At 39.5% G+C, this 19,970-nt stretch overlaps 1 protein-coding gene across 4 annotated transcripts in view; it reads left to right on the plus strand.

Annotated features, from left to right (window-relative positions):
• The window catches only part of LOC128702962 (roquin-1), a 73,834-nt gene that overhangs the window by 8,858 nt on the left and 45,006 nt on the right, over positions 1-19,970 (plus strand). For 3 of the 4 annotated variants that reach the window (XM_053797455.2, XM_053797456.2, XM_070103596.1), the window contains exons 4-5: positions 5,100-5,351; positions 16,764-16,939. In XM_053797455.2, coding sequence (XP_053653430.1) covers positions 5,100-5,351; positions 16,764-16,939 — 428 coding nt within the window. The remainder of the gene's footprint in view (positions 1-5,099; positions 5,352-16,763; positions 16,940-19,970) is intronic. The other variant, XM_053797457.2, reaches the window with a different exon arrangement.

Here is a 19,970-nt window from a genome sequence, read left to right on the forward strand (position 1 = left end):
ACACTTCACATTTATGTTAATTTATTTTACTGTTATTGTATGTATTTTGTTTATATGATATTTAGCATGTTTTTTGTATAATTTTGAAAAAAATCACATATGGATTAATGAAAAATGTCTATAATAACATAATATACGACATTCAAAGCTCTCCAGTTATTATTATTCCATCTTCAACACTAGTGAGACACTCTTAGCTACTTCCTCACCTCGCATAGCGGCTCCTACTTAGATGTCATTGCAACGCAAAAAAAGAGTACAGTGGACCCCCGCATACCGTTGGCATTACATAACGTTAAATCTGCATACCGATACATTTTATCGCTAAGATTTTGCCTCGCATACCTCTAAAAAACCCGCTCAACGCTATTCGTCCGAGACGCGTCTAATGTGCGGCCGCCTGAGCCAGCCTCACATGTTCCGCCGGTGGCATTGTTTACAAGCCAGCCTCCGCGGTAACATCCAAGCATACAATCACAACATTTCGTATTATTACAGTGTTTTTGGTGATTTTATCTGCAAAATAAGTGACCATGGGCCCCAAGAAAGCTTCTAGTGCCAACCCTGTGGTAAAAAGGGTGAGAAATATTATCGAAATACTGTGGTACCATGGTCAACTGCTGATGCTGCTGCTGCTGTAGCACTGTCAGCTGCTGCTGCTGCTGTAGTACCGTCTGCTGCTGCTGTAGCACCATCTGCTGCTGCTGTAGCACTGTCAGCTGCTGCTGTAGTACTGTCAGCTGCTGCTGCTGCTGCACTGTCAGCTGCTGCTGCTGCTGTAGCACTGTCAGCTGCTGCTGCTGCTGCTGTAGTACCGTCTGCTGCTGCTGTAGCACCGTCTTCTGCTGCTGTAGCACTGTCAGCTGCTGCTGCTGCTGCTGCTGTAGCACTGTCAGCTGCTGCTGCTGCTGCACTGTCAGCTGCTGCTGCTGTAGCACCATCAGCTGCTGCTGCTGTACCACCGTCAGCTGCTGCTGCTGCTGTAGTACCTTCTGCTGCTGTTGTAGCACCATCTGCTGCTGCTGTAGCACTGTCAGCTGCTGCTGTAGCACTGTCAGCTGCTGCTGCTGTAGTACCTTCTTCTGCTGTTGTAGCACCATCTGCTGCTGCTGTAGCACTGTCAGCTGCTGCTGTAGCACTGTCAGCTGCTGCTGCTGCTGCTGCTGCTGCTGTAGCACTGTCAGCTGCTGCTGCTGCTGCTGTAGCACTGTCAGCTGCTGCTGCTGCACTGTCAGCTGCTGCTGCTGTAGCACCATCAGCTGCTGCTGCTGCTGCTGCTGTACCACTGTCAGCTGCTGCTGCTGCTGTAGTACCTTCTGCTGCTGTTGTAGCACCATCTGCTGCTGCTGTAGCACTGTCAGCTGCTGCTGTAGCACTGTCAGCTGCTGCTGCTGCTGTAGCACTGTCAGCTGCTGCTGCTGCTGCTGCCGCTGCTGTAGCACCGTTGTTGGTGTGGCTTATTGAGAATACCAAGAAACAATTAACCCCAGAGGGTTAGCCACCCAGGATAACCCAAAAAAGTCAGTGTCATCGAAGACTGTCTAACTTATTTCCATTGGGGTCCTTAATCTTGTCTCCCAGGATGCAACCCACACCAGTCGATTAACACCCAGGTGAACAGGGAAAAATGCCTGGAACTAGTGCTCATATTGGTGAATTTAAAGCCAGAAAAGGTTGGTTTGAGAGATTTAAGAATCCTAGTGGCATACACAGTGTGATAAGGCCTGTTCTGGAAGAAAATGCCAAACAGGACCTACAGTACTCAGGAGGAAAAGGCACTCCCAGGACACAGTGTCTTATCAGTCATTGCTGCATCTTCAATAAAGGTGTCATTTATTCTTCATTTAGTAGAGTAGTACATGCACAATATATATTGTGCATGTACTACTCTACTATTGTGCATGTATCCTTCTCTTTGTGTGTAGGAAAATGTATATTTCATGTGGTAAAATTTTTTTTTTTCATACTTTTGGGTGTCTTGCACGGATTAATTTGATTTCCATTATTTCTTATGGGGAAAATTCATTCGCATAACGATAATTTCGCATAACAATGAGCTCTCAGGAACGGATTAATATAGTTATGCGGGGGTCCACTGTATATATAAAATACACATTAACTTTAAAATACTTGAAACTTTGGAAAGTTTCCAGACATAGTCAGGAGAGACATGGAGCTCACGGAGGATGTAACAAACTGAGAGTGGACGGGTGGCCTGCAGACGTCATAATAGGAAATCAGGAGCCATCTAAATGAATTTTTGGGTAATTTGAAATGTCCGTATTAGGGAATCGCTGTAAAGTGAAGCGCCGTAAAGCTGGGCCCTCTTGTACAGTAAACTCCCTCATAAGGCATGGGATACGTTTCTGAAAATCTGAGCTCATACATATTTCGGTGCAGGTGCTCCTTGACTTTCGATTGGGTTATGCTCCGATGAACCCATTGTAAGTTGAAAATATCAGTCAAATATGATAAAGTGAATAACTACTCTCCATGGGGAAGTGGAACAGAATTCTTCCTCATTAAGCCATGCGTGTTGTAAGAGGTGACTAAAATGCTAGGAGCAAGGGGCTAGTAACCCCTTCTCCTGTATAAATTACTAAATTTAAAAAGACAAACTTTCGTTTTTCTTTTTGGGCCACCCTGCCTTGGTGGGATACAACCAGTTTGTTGAAAGAAGAAGAAATAGCTGCTGTCACTGAATAAGTAAATAAACAAATAATTATTAAGTAAATACCAGTATTGAAAAGTAAATAAATGAATACAGGTTTATCTTATCAGTACGTGTACAGTACTGTACGGCATTGCTATTGCACCATCATAAAGTTGAAATACATAAGGTGAACCATCCTAAAGCGAGGAGTATGTTTTATTTCTAAAGCGAGAGTTTATAGGAAGATGTATGTATTATTTTCTGTGTTATCTGTTTATGTATGTGTATACATGTATTTATGATGCCTACTGTCTATGTTCTAGGGTGATGGAATTGATGCTTAATGAAATGGAATGAGATATTTAAATTTTAGATTATGCCTCTTAAGCAGAACTAAGATTGATTTGAACTTCACAAATAGATTTATATACTGGCCTTGTTAGTGTGCAGATGTCTCACTCTTTCCTGGGTATTGGTGTCTTAATTCACACTATTGTTTTTCGGAATGCATTTTTAGCCTTTTTCTCAGTACGTATATCACATGCAGTGCCAATTGACAAATCCCCTCTTTTTTTTTTTTTTAAATACTGCAATTTTTACATCTTTGGAGGGAATCTGGTTATCAGTCCAGTTTGCTCTTCCAAGTTTTTCAATCAAATGTGGGCAGTATTTAATTACCAGACAGTGAGTGTAGGACCTAATGGCTTATGCTGTAGTGGCCCATTAAACCAAAATTACACCTAGCTTACAGTGACTGGAAATTTATTAATGAAGCACTTTTTTTTTTCCTTACTCAACCCCAGTCATCTTCTATCAAAGTAGGGTGACCCAAAAATGGAAATATTCACCATATACATTGGAAAATGTCACCAGTGGAAAGTCACAAGGCTGTGTACATACCTCAGTAAGGTTTCTAATATGCATGTATATACAGTGGAACCTTCGTACTTGAACAGCTCCCTACCCCAGCAAAGCTCAGCACTTGATGAAACAAACATGACCTGCCAGAACTTCGCTGTAAACTTTTTCGTGTTTCTTTGCATTTTATTTTATTATTATTTGTATAAATAAGTCACCATGGGGCCTATGAAGATTAGTGATAACAGCCAACCAAAAAGAAAATTGGTTGGGAAGAATTGTTCAATATTTGAACAGATCAGCACTCAAACAGCCTTCTGGAATGAATTAAGTTCGAGTACTGAGGTTCCGCTGTATACTGGTAAATAATCCACCAGAATAAATAGAAAACTGTGTTTGTTTTTCTCAAATGATGCAAAAATCTTGTGCAAAGAAACGTTGAAAATGAATGTAAATCATAAGATGACTGATGTATTAAACAAATGAAGTTACTGGTGGGTGATGAAATTTATTGTTGATAAATTCCATGGTATGAAAATGGAAGAAAGCAAAATCAGATCACATAAAAAAATATAGATTGTGTAAAACAAAATTTACAATTAAAATACAGACAAGAAAGATCTATAATTTATCAATATGTATAAGATTGTCACCAGGTCATATAAATTAAATTGTGAAATTGGCTAACTATAAAAGAGTTTTCAATTATATGGATGGAGAAATGCTGTATACAACAAGCATTAGACCAAAATTGGAATATGCAGCTGCAGTGTGTCATCCATACCTAAAAAACCATATGGTTCAGATATAAAAAAATTCTCAGAAAGAGCTAAAAAATAGAAACCTAGAACTATAAAAACATAGACATGATGAAAGACTGAAAACACTAGGCTGATAGAAGAAACAAGAGGAGATATGATAACAGTATACATATATGGTTATAAAAGGATATGAAAGAATAGATAAAGATTTTTTACTAGCTTTAACAGGGATAAGAATAGGCCACAGAAGTGAATTAAAAATGGAGTCAGTGGGATACAGGAAATTTTCTTTACAAATGAAATGGTGACAAAAAGGATTAAATTGAAAGAGTGGATTGTAAGTACTACAGCCACTGGAATTTCTTATTATTATTATGAACAAATCATGAAGATGAGACACTATAAACAGTTCTGCTTCTGTTACTACAAATAGGTAATTCACTAAATAATGTGATGTACAGTATAATAATTAATAGCATTCATGGTACAGTACTGATGTTGATTGATGAGTGACCTGATATATATTTTGTTTTAGTTTTATGGCATGCATAACTTCTCATGTGCAGCAGCACTATAATTGGTGTGAAAATAATTGTTTTCATAATCATCTTATAAAATTCTGGATGTAGTATAGAGTATGTGTCTTGCTGGCATATAGTAAAGACATTCATTACTCACGAAATTGTAATAACATGACTGCAAGCAAACCATGGAACAGCCTGGGGTTTTAAGACTCACTTGCCATGGGTTCAGATCCCCATCTGTTTTGTGGTTTGTCAAGGCAGGTGCTTTTTCAAGGTGCATTTTATATCTTACTTTGATTTCAGTTATCTCTCTTGTAGGCTCTGGAACAAATGGGTCCACTTCACTTCTGTCCCGTCCAATGCAAAGGAAGCTAGTCACCCTCATCAACTGCCAACTTGTGGAAGATGAGGGGCGGGCCAGAGCAGTCCGTGCTGCTCGATCTCTGGGTGAACGGACTGTGACCGAGCTCATACTCCAGCACCAAAATCACCAACAGCTCTCAGCTAACCTCTGGGCAGCAGTGAGGGCCAGAGGATGCCAGTTTCTGGGGCCAGGTAAGGTCAGCTTATTTGATAACTAGCATAGAAAAGATGTCATGTCTGAAAAGGCAAATTTTATATGAGTAAGAATAGGAGAATAAGGTTAAATAATTGGATCATATATTCTTTCTTTCAACACACTGGCCATCTCCCACCATGGCAGGGTGACCCAAAAAGAAAGAAAATCCCCAAAAAGAAAATACTTTCAACATCATTCAACACTTTCACCTCACTCACACATAATCACTGTTTTTGCAGAGGTGCCCAGAATACAACAGTTTAGAAGTATTATTTATATTTTTTTTTATTATCACACCGGCCGATTCCCACCAAGGCAGGGTGGCCCGAAAAAGAAAAACTTTCACCATCATTCACTCCATCACTGTCTTGCCAGAAGGGTGCTTTACACTACAGTTTTTAAACTGCAACATTAACACCCCTCCTTCAGAGTGCAGGCACTGTACTTCCCATCTCCAGGACTCAAGTCCGGCCTGCCGGTTTCCCTGAATCCCTTCATAAATGTTACTTTGCTCACACTCCAACAGCACGTCAAGTATTAAAAACCATTTGTCTCCATTCACTCCTATCAAACACGCTCACGCATGCCTGCTGGAAGTCCAAGCCCCTCGCACACAAAACCTCCTTTACCCCCTCCCTCCAACCCTTCCTAGGCCGACCCCTACCCCGCCTTCCTTCCACTACAGACTGATACACTCTTGAAGTCATTCCTTCCAAAATGCCAATATCCCAAATCCCCCTTTAAAGTACAGGCATTGTACTTCCCATTTCCAGGACTCAAGTCAGGTTATATAAAATAACCGGTTTCCCTGAATTCCTTCACTAAATATTACCCTGCTCACACTCCAACAGCTCGTCAGCTCCCAGCTCCCAGCTCCCAGCTCATCAGCTCCCATTAGTCTCCATTCACTCCTATCTAACATGCTCACACACGCTTGCTGGAAGTCCAAGCCCCTCGTCCACAAAACCTCCTTTACCCCCTCCCTCCAACCTTTTCGTGGACGACTCCTACCCCGCCTTTCTTTCCCTGCAGTTTTATGCGCTCTCCACGTCATTCTACTTTGATCCATTCTCTCTAAATAACCAAACCACCTAAACAACCCCTCTTCAGCCCTCTGACTAATACTTTTATTAACTCCACACCTCCAAATTTCCACACTCCAAATTTTCTGCATAATATTTACGCCACACATTGCCCTTAGACAGGACATCTCCACTTCCTGCAACCGTCTCCTCGCTGCAGCATTTACAACCCAAGCTTCACACCCATATAAGAGTGTTGGTACCACTATACTTTCATACATTCCCTTCTTTGCCTCCATAGATAACGTTTTTTGTCTCCACATATACCTCAACGCACCACTCGCCTTTTTTCCTTCATCAATTCTATGATTAACCTCATCCTTCATAAATCCATCCGCTGACACGTCAACTCCCAAATATCTGAAAACATTCAGCTGTTCCTCCATGGGGAAGTGGAACAGAATTCTTCCTCCGTAAGCCATGCGTGTCGTAAGAGGCGACTAAAATGCCAGGAGCAAGGGGCTAGTAACCCCTTCTCCTGTATATATTACTAAATGTAAAAGGAGAAACTTTCGTTTTTCCTTTTGGGCCACCCTGCCTCGGTGGGAAATGGCCGGTGTGTTGAAAGAAAGAAGATTATTCAGCTGTTACAAACAATACATGGACAGAGGGTATGTATGGGCTTAGAGTGAGGTGTAATATTAGTGGTGGTGGTAATGGTAGTAGTAGTAATATTAGTTATAGTAGTAGAACAATCAACTTGCACATAAGTAAAAGTTTATAAAAGCTATTACTTGGGTAGCACAAAACTAGATTAGACAAATATTTCTGTTAGTAACTAACAAAAAAAGGCACAATACCATGACTGGAACGATACACAAATAACCCGCACATAAAAGAGAGAAACTTACGACGACGTTTCGGTCCGACTTGGACCATTTACAAAGTGTGACTTTGTAAATGGTCCAAGTCGGACCAAAACGTCGTCGTAAGCTTTTCTCTTTTATGTGCGGGTTATTTGTGTATATTTCTGTTAGTGTTTGGATTTGAGAAGGTCTGTTTCAGTGTTCCTCCTCTGTTATGTTCTTGCATAGTACAGTGGACCCCCGGTTAACGATATTTTTTCACTCCAGAAGTATGTTCAGGTGCCAGTACTGACCGAATTTGTTCCCATAAGGAATATTGTGAAGTAGATTAGTCCATTTCAGACCCCCAAACATACACGTACAAACGCACTTACATAAATACACTTACATAATTGGTCGCATTCGGAGGTGATCGTTATGCGGGGGTCCACTGTATTAGCAGCATAGACTATGTGATGGCAGGGTTTATTGATTTGAGGAGGATTTTTGCTAAGACTTGAGAGATGATGAAGTTGCCTTTATTTTGCTTGATTGCGTTAGAAACAGCGATTAATGATGATTCAAGACATTTATGTCTGTGGAAATTAGGTTCTCTGATCACTAGTTGGGCATCATTGAATTTCATGAGGTGATTTGGTAGAATTCCGGTGTTGTAAGCAGGCGTTGTTCAAGTTATCATTACTACATGAGTTAATGTGTTCATTTAGGCATGTTTCGAGGTTCCATGCTGTTTCATGAACACAATATTGTGTGTTATAAAATCTGAATACATTTTTTTCTGATCTTAGCAATAATTTTTGAAGACCTTTAATTTTTTTTTTTTAACTACATTGACCATGTCCCACCAAGGTTGAGTAAACCAAAGAAGTAAATACTTGCACTACACCAGCACATCAAATCTCAAAAAATACTGACCTCCACTCACTCCAATTCTATTTTATTGAATTGTTACTGCATAGTCTCAGGACCTATGCATGCATTATTACTGCATGAAACCTTGGGTTTTACAACTTCGAATAATGTATGTAATTTGATAAGCTTTGTCATTTTTTGTCTGTATGTATATATATTCTTTCTTTAAACACACCGGCTGTATCCCACCGAGGCGGGGTGGCGGCTGTATCCCACCGAGGCGGGGCGGCCCAAAAGGAAAAATGAAAGTTTCTCCTTTTACATTTAGTAATATATACAGGAGAAGAGGTTACTAGCCTCTTGCTCCCGGCATTTTAGTCGCCTCTTACAACACGCATGGCTTACGGAGGAAAAATTCTGTTCCACTTCCCCATGGAGATAAGAGGAAATAAACAAGAGTAAGAACTAGAAAGAAAATAGAAGAAAACCCAGAGGGGTGTGTATATATGTGCTTGTACATGTATGTGTAGTGTGACCAAACTGTAAGTAGAAGTAGCAAGACATACCTGAAATCTTGCATGTTCATGAGACAGAAAAAAGGACACCAGCAATCCTACCATCATGTAAAACAATTACAGGCTTTCATTTTACACTCACTTGGCAGGACGGTAGTACCTCCCTGGGCGGTTGCTGTCTACCAACCTACTACCTATGATATGATATATATATATATATATATATATATATATATATATATATATATATATATATATTTTTTATTATTTTTTTTTTTTTTTTTTTTTTTTTTTTTTTAACAAGTCGGCCGTCTCCCACCGAGGCAGGGTGACCCAAAAAAGAAAGAAAATCCCCAAAAAGAAAATACTTTCATCATCATTCAACACTTTCACCACACTCACACATTATCACTGTTTTTGCAGAGGTGCTCAGAATACAACAGCTTAGAAGCATATACGTATAAAGATACACAACATATCCCTCCAAACTGCCAATATCCCAAACCCCTCCTTTAAAGTGCTGGCATTGTACTTCCCATTTCCAGGACTCAAGTCTGACTATATGAATATATGTTTTTTTTTTTTTTTTTTTTTTTTTCTCTCCAAGTCGGCCGTCTCCCACCGAGGCAGGGTGACCCAAAAAAGAAAGAAAATCCCCAAAAAGAAAATACTTTCGTCATCATTCAACACTTTCACCACACTCACACATTATCACTGTTTTTGCAGAGGTGCTCAGAATACAACAGTTTAGAAGCATATACGTATAAAGATACACAACATATCCCTCCAAACTGCCAATATCCCAAAACCCCTCCTTTAAAGTGCAGGCATTGTACTTCCCATTTCCAGGACTCAAGTCCGACTATATGAAAATAACCGGTTTCCCTGAATCCCTTCACTAAATATTACCCTGCTCACACTCCAACAGATCGTCAGGTCCCAAGTATCATTCGTCTCCATTCACTCCTATCTAACACGCTCATGCACGCTTGCTGGAAGTCCAAGCCCCTCTCCCACAAAACCTCCTTTACCCCCTCTTTCCAACCCTTTCGAGGACGACCCCTACCCCTCCTTCCTTCCCCTATAGATTTATATGCTTTCCATGTCATTCTACTTTGATCCATTCTCTCTAAATGACCAAACCACCTCAACAAACCCTCTTCTGCCCTCTGACTAATGCTTTTATTAACTCCACACCTTCTCCTAATTTCCACACTCCAAATTTTCTGCATAATATTTACACCACACATTGCCCTTAGACAGGACATCTCCACTGCCTCCAACCGTCTCCTCGCTGCTGCATTTACCACCCAAGCTTCACATCCATATAAGGGTGTTGGTACTACTATACTTTCATACATTCCCTTCTTTGCCTCCATAGATAACGTTTTTTGACTCCACATATACCTCAACGCACCACTCACCTTTTTTCCCTCATCAATTCTATGATTAACCTCATCCTTCATAAATCCATCCGCCGAAACGTCAACTCCCAAGTATCTGAAAACATTCACTTCTTCCATACTCCTCCTCCCCAATTTGATATCCAATTTTTCTTTATCTAAATCATTTGATACCCTCATCACCTTACTCTTTTCTATGTTCACTTTCAACTTTCTACCTTTACACACATTCTCAAACTCATCCACTAACCTTTGCAATTTTTCTTTAGAATCTCCCATAAGCACAGTATCATCAGCAAAAAGTAACTGTGTCAATTCCCATTTTGAATTTGATTCCCCATAATTTAACCCCACCCCTCTCCCGAACACCCTAGCATTACTTCTTTTACAACCCCATCTATAAATATATTAAACAACCGTGGTGACATTACACATCCCTGTCTAAAACCTACTTTTACCGGGAAGTATTCTCCCTCTCTTCTACACACCCTAACCTGAGCCTCACTATCCTCATAAAAACTCTTAACAGCATTTAGTAACTTACCACCTATTCCATATACTTGCAACATCTGCCACATTGCTCCTCTATCCACTCTATCATATGCCTTTTCTAAATCCATAAATGCAATAAAAACTTCCCTACCTTTATCTAAATACTGTTCACATATATGCTTCAATGTAAACACTTGATCTACACATCCCCTACCCACTCTGAAGCCTCCCTGCTCATCCACAATCCTACATTCTGTCTTACCTCTAATTCTTTCAATTATAACCCTACCGTATACTTTTCCTGGTATACTCAGTAAACTTATTCCTCTATAATTTTTACAATCTCTTTCGTCCCCTTTCCCTTTATATAAAGGGACTATACATGCTCTCCGCCAATCCCTAGGTACCTTCCCCTCTTTCATACATTTATTAAACAAAAGTACCAACCACTCCAACACTATATCCCCCCCTGCTTTTAACATTTCTGTCATGATCCCATCAGTTCCAGCTGCTTTACCCCCTTTCATTCTACGTAATGCCTCACGTACCTCCACCACACTTACATTCTGCTCTTCTTCACTCCTAAAAGATGGTATACCTCCCTGGCCAGTGCATGAAATTACTGCCTCCCTTTCTTCCTCAACATTTAAAAGTTCCTCAAAATATTCTCGCCATCTACCTAATACCTCCCTTTCCCCATCTACTAATTCCCCTACTCTGTTTTTAACTGACAAATCCATACTTTCCCTAGGCTTTCTTAACTTGTTTAACTCACTCCAAAAATTTTTCTTATTTTCATTAAAATTTCTTGACAGTGCCTCTCCCACTCTATCATCTGCTCTCCTTTTGCACTCTCTCACCACTCTCTTCACCTTTCTTTTACTCTCCATATACTCTGCTCTTCTTATAACACTTCTGCTTTGTAAAAACCTCTCATAAGCTACCTTTTTCTCTTTTATCACACCCTTTACTTCATCATTCCACCAGTCACTCCTCTTTCCTCCTGGCCCCACCCTCCTATAACCACAAACTTCTGCCCCACATTCTAATTCTGCATTTTTAAAACTATTCCAACCCTCTTCAGCCCCCCCACTACTCATCTTTGCACTAGCCCACCTTTCTGCCAACAGTCGCTTATATCTCCCCCGAACTTCCTCCTCCCTTAGTTTATTCACTTTCACCTCCCTCTTACTTGTTGTTGCCACCTTCCTCTTTTCCCATCTACCTCTTACTCTAACTGTAGCTACAACTAAATAATGATCCGATATATCAGTTGCCCCTCTATAAACATGTACATCTTGGAGCCTACCCATCAACCTTTTATCCACCAATACATAATCTAACAAACTACTTTCATTACGTGCTACATCATACCTTGTATATTTATTTATCCTCTTTTTCATAAAATATGTATTACTTATTACCAAATCTCTTAATACACATAGCTCAATTAAAGGCTCCCCATTTACATTTACCCCTGGCACCCCAAATTTACCTACTACTCCCTCCATAACATTTTTACCCACTTTAGCATTGAAATCCCCAACCACCATTACTCTCACACTTGATTCAAAACTCCCCACGCATTCACTCAACATTTCCCAGAATCTTTCTCTCTCTCCTCTACACTTCTTTCTTCTCCAGGTGCATACACGCTTACTATAACCCACTTTTCACATCCAATCTTTATTTTACTCCACATAATCCTTGAATTAATACATTTATAGTCCCTCTTTTCCTGCCATAGCTTATCCTTCAACATTATTGCTACTCCTTCTTTAGCTCTAACTCTATTTGAAACCCCTGACCTAATCCCATTTATTCCTCTCCATTGAAACCCTCCCACCCCCTTCAGCTTCGTTTCACTTAAAGCCAGGACATCCAGCTTCTTCTCATTCATAACATCCACAATCATCTCTTTCTTATCATTTGCACAACATCCACGCACATTCAGACTTCCCACTTTGACAATTTTCTTCTTCTTATTCCTTTTAGTAATCTTTACAGGAAAAGGGGTTACTAGCCCATTGTTCCCGGCATTTTAGTTGACTTTTACAACACGCATGGCTTACGGAGGAAAGATTCTTATTTCTCTTCCCCATGGATATTAAAGGAAAAGTAATAAGACCAAGAACTATTAAGATAAAATCAAAGAAAACTCAGATGAGTGTGTATAAATAAACGTGTACATGTATGTGTAGTGTGACCTAAGTGTAAGTAGAAGTAGCAAGACATACCTGTAATCTTGCATATTTATGAGACAGACAAAAGACACCAGCAATCCTACCATCATGTAAAACAATTACAGGCTTTTGTTTTACATTCACTTGGCAGGACGGTAGTATATATATATTTAGTATATAGTGCCTGCACTCTGAAGGAGGGGTGTTAATGTTGCAGTTTAAAAACTGTAGTGTAAAGCACCGTTCTGGCAAGACAGTGATGGAGTGAATGATGGTGAAAGTTTTTCTTTTTCGGGCCACCCTGCCTTGGTGGGAATCGGCCAGTGTGATAATAAAAAAATAAAAAAATATATTTTATTTTTATTTTTTTTTTTTATTATCACACCGGCCGATTCCCACCAAGGCAGGGTGGCCCGAAAAAGAAAAACTTTCACCATCATTCACTCCATCACTGTCTTGCCAGAAGGGTGCTTTACACTACAGTTTTTAAACTGCAACATTAACACCCCTCCTTCAGAGTGCAGGCACTGTACTTCCCATCTCCAGGACTCAAGTCCGGCCTGCCGGTTTCCCTGAATCCCTTCATAAATGTTACTTTGCTCACACTCCAACAGCACGTCAAGTATTAAAAACCATTTGTCTCCATTCACTCCTATCAAACACGCTCACGCATGCCTGCTGGAAGTCCAAGCCCCTCGCACACAAAACCTCCTTTACCCCCTCCCTCCAACCCTTCCTAGGCCGACCCCTACCCCGCCTTCCTTCCACTACAGACTGATACACTCTTGAAGTCATTCTGTTTCGCTCCATTCTCTCTACATGTCCGAACCACCTCAACAACCCTTCCTCAGCCCTCTGGACAACAGTTTTGGTAATCCCGCACCTCCTCCTAACTTCCAAACTACGAATTCTCTGCATTATATTCACACCACACATTGCCCTCAGACATGACATCTCCACTGCCTCCAGCCTTCTCCTCGCTGCAACATTCATCACCCACGCTTCACACCCATATAAGAGCGTTGGTAAAACTATACTCTCATACATTCCCCTCTTTGCCTCCAAGGACAAAGTTCTTTGTCTCCACAGACTCCTAAGTGCACCACTCACTCTTTTTCCCTCATCAATTCTATGATTCACCTCATCTTTCATAGACCCATCCGCTGACACGTCCACTCCCAAATATCTGAATACATTCACCTCCTCCATACTCTCTCCCTCCAATCTGATATTCAATCTTTCATCACCTAATCTTTTTGTTATCCTCATAACCTTACTCTTTCCTGTATTCACCTTTAATTTTCTTCTTTTGCACACCCTACCAAATTCATCCACCAATCTCTGCAACTTCTCTTCAGAATCTCCCAAGAGCACAGTGTCATCAGCAAAGAGCAGCTGTGACAACTCCCACTTTGTGTGTGATTCTTTGTCTTTTAACTCCACGCCTCTTGCCAAGACCCTCGCATTTACTTCTCTTACAACCCCATCTATAAATATATTAAACAACCACGGTGACATCACACATCCTTGTCTAAGGCCTACCTTTACTGGGAAAAAATTTCCTTCTTTCCTACATACTCTAACTTGAGCCTCACTATCCTCGTAAAAACTCTTCACTGCTTTCAGTAACCTACCTCCTACACCATACACTTGCAACATCTGCCACATTGCCCCCCTATCCACCCTGTCATATGCCTTTTCCAAATCCATAAATGCCACAAAGACCTCTTTAGCCTTATCTAAATACTGTTCACTTATATGTTTCACTGTAAACACCTGGTCCACACACCCCCTACCTTTCCTAAAGCCTCCTTGTTCATCTGCTATACTATTCTCCGTCTTACTCTTAATTCTTTCAATTATAACTCTACCATACACTTTACCAGGTACACTCAACAGACTTATCCCCCTATAATTTTTGCACTCTCTTTTATCCCCTTTGCCTTTATACAAAGGAACTATGCATGCTCTCTGCCAATCCCTAGGTACCTTACCCTCTTCCATACATTTATTAAATAATTGCACCAACCACTCCAAAACTATATCCCCACCTGCTTTTAACATTTCTATCTTTATCCCATCAATCCCGGCTGCCTTACCCCCTTTCATTTTGCCTACTGCCTCACGAACTTCCCCCACACTCACAACTGGCTCTTCCTCACTCCTACAAGATGTTATTCCTCCTTGCCCTATACACGAAATCACAGCTTCCCTATCTTCATCAACATTTAACAATTCCTCAAAATATTCCTTCCATCTTCCCAATACCTCTAACTCTCCATTTAATAACTCTCCTCTCCTATTTTTAACTGACAAATCCATTTGTTCTCTAGGCTTTCTTAACTTGTTAATCTCACTCCAAAACTTTTTCTTATTTTCAACAAAATTTGTTGATAACATCTCACCCACTCTCTCATTTGCTCTCTTTTTACATTGCTTCACCACTCTCTTAACTTCTCTCTTTTTCTCCATATACTCTTCCCTCCTTGCATCACTTCTACTTTGTAAAAACTTCTCATATGCTAACTTTTTCTCCCTTACTACTCTCTTTACATCATCATTCCACCAATCGCTCCTCTTCCCTCCTGCACCCACTTTCCTGTAACCACAAACTTCTGCTGAACACTCTAACACTACATTTTTAAACCTACCCCATACCTCTTCGACCCCATTGCCTATGCTCTCATTAGCCCATCTATCCTCCAATAGCTGTTTATATCTTACCCTAACTGCCTCCTCTTTTAGTTTATAAACCTTCACCTCTCTCTTCCCTGATGCTTCTATTCTCCTTGTATCCCATCTACCTTTTACTCTCAGTGTAGCTACAACTAGAAAGTGATCTGATATATCTGTGGCCCCTCTATAAACATGTACATCCTGAAGTCTACTCAACAGTCTTTTATCTACCAATACATAATCCAACAAACTACTGTCATTTCGCCCTACATCATATCGTGTATACTTATTTATCCTCTTTTTCTTAAAATATGTATTACCTATAACTAAACCCCTTTCTATACAAAGTTCAATCAAAGGGCTCCCATTATCATTTACACCTGGCACCCCAAACTTACCTACCACACCCTCTCTAAAAGTTTCTCCTACTTTAGCATTCAAGTCCCCTACCACAATTACTCTCTCACTTGGTTCAAAGGCTCCTATACATTCACTTAACATCTCCCAAAATCTCTCTCTCTCCTCTGCATTCCTCTCTTCTCCAGGTGCATACACGCTTATTATGACCCACTTCTCGCATCCAACCTTGACTTTAATCCACATAATTCTTGAATTTACACATTCATATTCTCTTTTCTCCTTCCATAACTGATCATTTAACATTACTGCTACCCCTTCCTTTGCTCTAACTCTCTCAGATACTCCAGATTTAATCCCATTTATTTCCCCCCACTGAAACTCTCCTACCCCCTTCAGCTTTGTTTCGCTTAGGGCCAGGACATCCAACTTCTATATATTTATTTATTTATTTATTTATTTATTTATTCCTTACTGCTTTATTAATGATAACAATTGTCAAATACAGTATAACCTGAGAACTTTATATACAGCATTGTCATATCCTTGGGCATTTTTTATATCCTATTTTAAAAACCCAAGAGGGTATATAGTACTGTGGTATTGTTGTGTCCTGGGTAATGTAGGACTTAACAAATTTCGGGGCCCCTTCATGGATTCAGTTTTTTTCCTGAAAAATTTCTGACTTTTAAGCAAGTATGGTTTGATGATTTTCTATTGTACTATATTGAAGATTCTATAAAACTCTTGTATGGTATGGTAGGTCCTAGTTTTTTATATCTTGACACTGCTTGATCCAAAACACTCTAGACTTGGTACACATGTATTAAGATCCTGCGATGTATTATATTGGTTGGGACTTGAAGCTCCCTGGTGGCAGATTTGACATTGTTTTTATTAATTTCAAAATAATTTCATAAAATTGTATGTGTTTCAAGAGATGTATGTAGTTCAGTTTGGGAGGGAGATACCTTCCTCAATGACTCTTCATCAGTATCTCATTTTTCTTTGTGAAAGTAACATTAGATGGTTTAATTTTCAGCTATGCAAGAAGAAGTGTTAAAGCTAGTTCTTTTAGCTCTTGAAGATGGTTCAGCTCTTTCACGAAAGGTGCTGGTGATGTTTGTGGTGCAGCGGCTGGAACCTCATTTCCCGCAGGCCTCCAAGACAAGTATCGGACACGTTGTGCAGCTACTCTACCGTGCTTCTTGCTTTAAGGTGAGCAGTGAACTTCAAAAATAAAAATGGTTTGACAGGTGTAGTGTGGAATATTTTTAGAAGAGTGAGCTTAGTCTTCAGCTTTGAATGGAAGCAAAGTATAAAGTTGTACACCATCAAAGAGGTTTTTTTTTTTTTAACAAGTCGGCCGTCTCCTACCGAGGCAGGGTGACCCAAAAAGAAAGAAAATCCCCAAAATGAAAATACGTACTTTCATCATCATTCAACACTTTCACCTCACTCACACATAATCACTGTTTTTGCAGAGGTGCTCAGAACACAACAGTTTAGAAGCATATACGTATAAAGATACACAATATATCCCTCCAAACTGATAATATCCCGAACCCCTCCTTTAGAGTGCAGGCATTGTACTTCCCATTTCCAGGACTCAAGTCTGGCTATATAAAAATAACCAGTTTCCCTGAATTCCTTCACTAAATATTACCCTGCTCACATTCCAACAGATCGTCAGGTCCCAAATACCATTTGTCTCCATTCACTCCTATCGAACACGGTCATGCATGCCTGCTGGAAGTCCAAGCCCCTCGCCCACTAAACCTCCCTTACCCCTTCCAACCTTTTCGAGGACGACCCCTACCCCGCCTTCCTTCCCCTACAGATTTATATGCTCTCCATGTCATTCTACTTTGATCGATTCTCTCGAAATGACCAAACCACCTCAACAACCCCTCTTCAGCCCTCTGACTAATATTAAAATTAAAATTAATATTAAAATTCAGCACAAGTGCTCCTCAACATACAATGGGGGTTATATTCCGACAAGCCCATCATAAGTCGAATATGAATATGATGTGCTAACTAAATAATAACTACAGCTTCTTCTCGCTTAGCGATGTACTTGTTTACCGATGACTTGGAATTATGATGTGCTCTCTGACTGGTATGCATACCTAAATAATGAATATTAGAGCTGATTTTCTCTATTCTGTTCATTACAGTATACAGTACACTACTGTTTAAATATTTAAAATTATACTAAAAATGTTATAAATGGTGCAAAGGTGACATTAACCCCTTGACTGTCACAACCCCCAATCCTGAGGTGTCTCCTGGTGTTGCAAAATTTAAAAAAAAAAAAAACTTATGAAATGATAGAGAATCTTTTTCCGATTGTAATGACACCAAAAAAACGAAATTTGATGGAAAACTGACGGAATTATGCTCTCGCGAAGTTAGTGACCTCGGCAATATTTTCAAATCGGCGATTTCGCCCACTTTGAGCCCTATTTTCGGCTAATTCCGTTTATCCAATCGACCAAACTCATAGCTATTTCTTTAGAACTCCATTTTTTCTATCGATTGAGTACAAGAAACTGCTCATTTACGGATTTCAACTACCCAATAATGTGGTCAGAAATTTGCAATTTGGCCAATTTCACGAAAATTAAAAAATATGACAATTTCAAAATAAGGTCCAGAATGAACAATGCAGACATTCCTGGCTCTAAAATAACATTTTCTTTGTTCATCAGTCATGTCTCCAGGCCCCTCTGATATTACTCTTCCTTTCTATTTTGAATTTTTATTCAAACAAAAAATAGAATACTTACTGTTATGCAGACTACTGCAATACTGTAATAATTGTATAAATAACATCATCCCATTCATGACTGCATATTAGAATGGCTAGTTGGACATTTATTGGACAATGACATCATTTGTTTACTTTTGAACATTGGCAAAAATCAAACATTTCCCGTACTTTGAGCTCCATTTCCAGGTTCTTTTTATAGTAAAATCAATCAAAATCACCTCTATTTCTATAATATGTTTTCCATTCTTTCAAATGAGACCAAGAAAACGAGAATACAACCATAAATACTATACGGAAATAGACCACAAAGTCGGCATTTTAATTAAAAAAAAACGGTCGGAGTTTTTTTTTTCTCATTATGCACTGCGTGTTCCAGGATTTTTTTTGTATGGTGCACACTGACCACACAGACCCATTCTCTCACATGTGGGCCTACCAGCTTTTTCCTGCTTGATTTGAAGCCGCTAGAATTTATGAGTACGTATATATATGTCAAACATGGTACCTCGTAAGACGTACAGGAGGGCCCCACTTATACGGCAGGTTAGGTTCCAGGCTACCGCCGTTTAAAGTGGAACACCCTTTTTTTCCACTTATACATACAAACACTAGATAACAAGTTTACACTAACATTATTAAGTTAGCAATAGCCAGGCATCAAAAAACAATAAAAAGGTACAATACACACATAGCTCATTAGTCTTAATCTAGGGTGAAAGTAGTATTTATTGTAAGAAATCAAGTTTATGTATTGTATAGCCAGACCTCACCAGGCCACCCCACCCACACATACTATTCTATGATATTTAAGCATCCCAGAGCGATAAAATGTATATACAGTTCACTCATTACTTACCTTAAAATATTTGTAGTCTTAATGTAGGGTCAGGAGTAAGTAAATGAGATAAAACGAATAAATGAGAGAGAGAAAGAATGAGTACATGAGAGGTAACATTATGTAAACATCCCACATCTTATATTTATGTTTATTTATTCTATTGTGGGGTGTAATCGTGTTTATTATATAATTTTGAAAAAAATATCATGGATGGATTAATGAAAATGTGTATATTACAATGAGACTGGTACCACTTGTGCAAGTAAGTTTATTTATTCTACTGTGGGGTGTATTTATCTTATTTATATGTTATGCATCGTGTTTATTATATAATTTTGATGGATGGATTAATGAAAATGTGTATATTACCGTAATATACGACATTTAATGAGACTCGGCGAGTATTGTTATTATCCCACTTGTGCAAGTCGTCTGCTCACATCTCACATTTGTTTATTTATTCTACTGTGGGGTGTATTTATCTTATTTATATGTTATGCAGTGTTTATTATATAATTTTGAAAAAAATATCATGGATGGATTAATGAAAATGTGTATATTACCGCAATATACGACATTTAATGAGACTCGGTGAGTATTGTTATTATGGCGTCACTTGTGGAAGTCAACATCTC

The sequence above is a fragment of the Cherax quadricarinatus genome, chromosome 86 (assembly GCF_038502225.1).
Source record: "Cherax quadricarinatus isolate ZL_2023a chromosome 86, ASM3850222v1, whole genome shotgun sequence".
Taxonomy (NCBI): Eukaryota; Metazoa; Arthropoda; class Malacostraca; order Decapoda; family Parastacidae; genus Cherax; species Cherax quadricarinatus.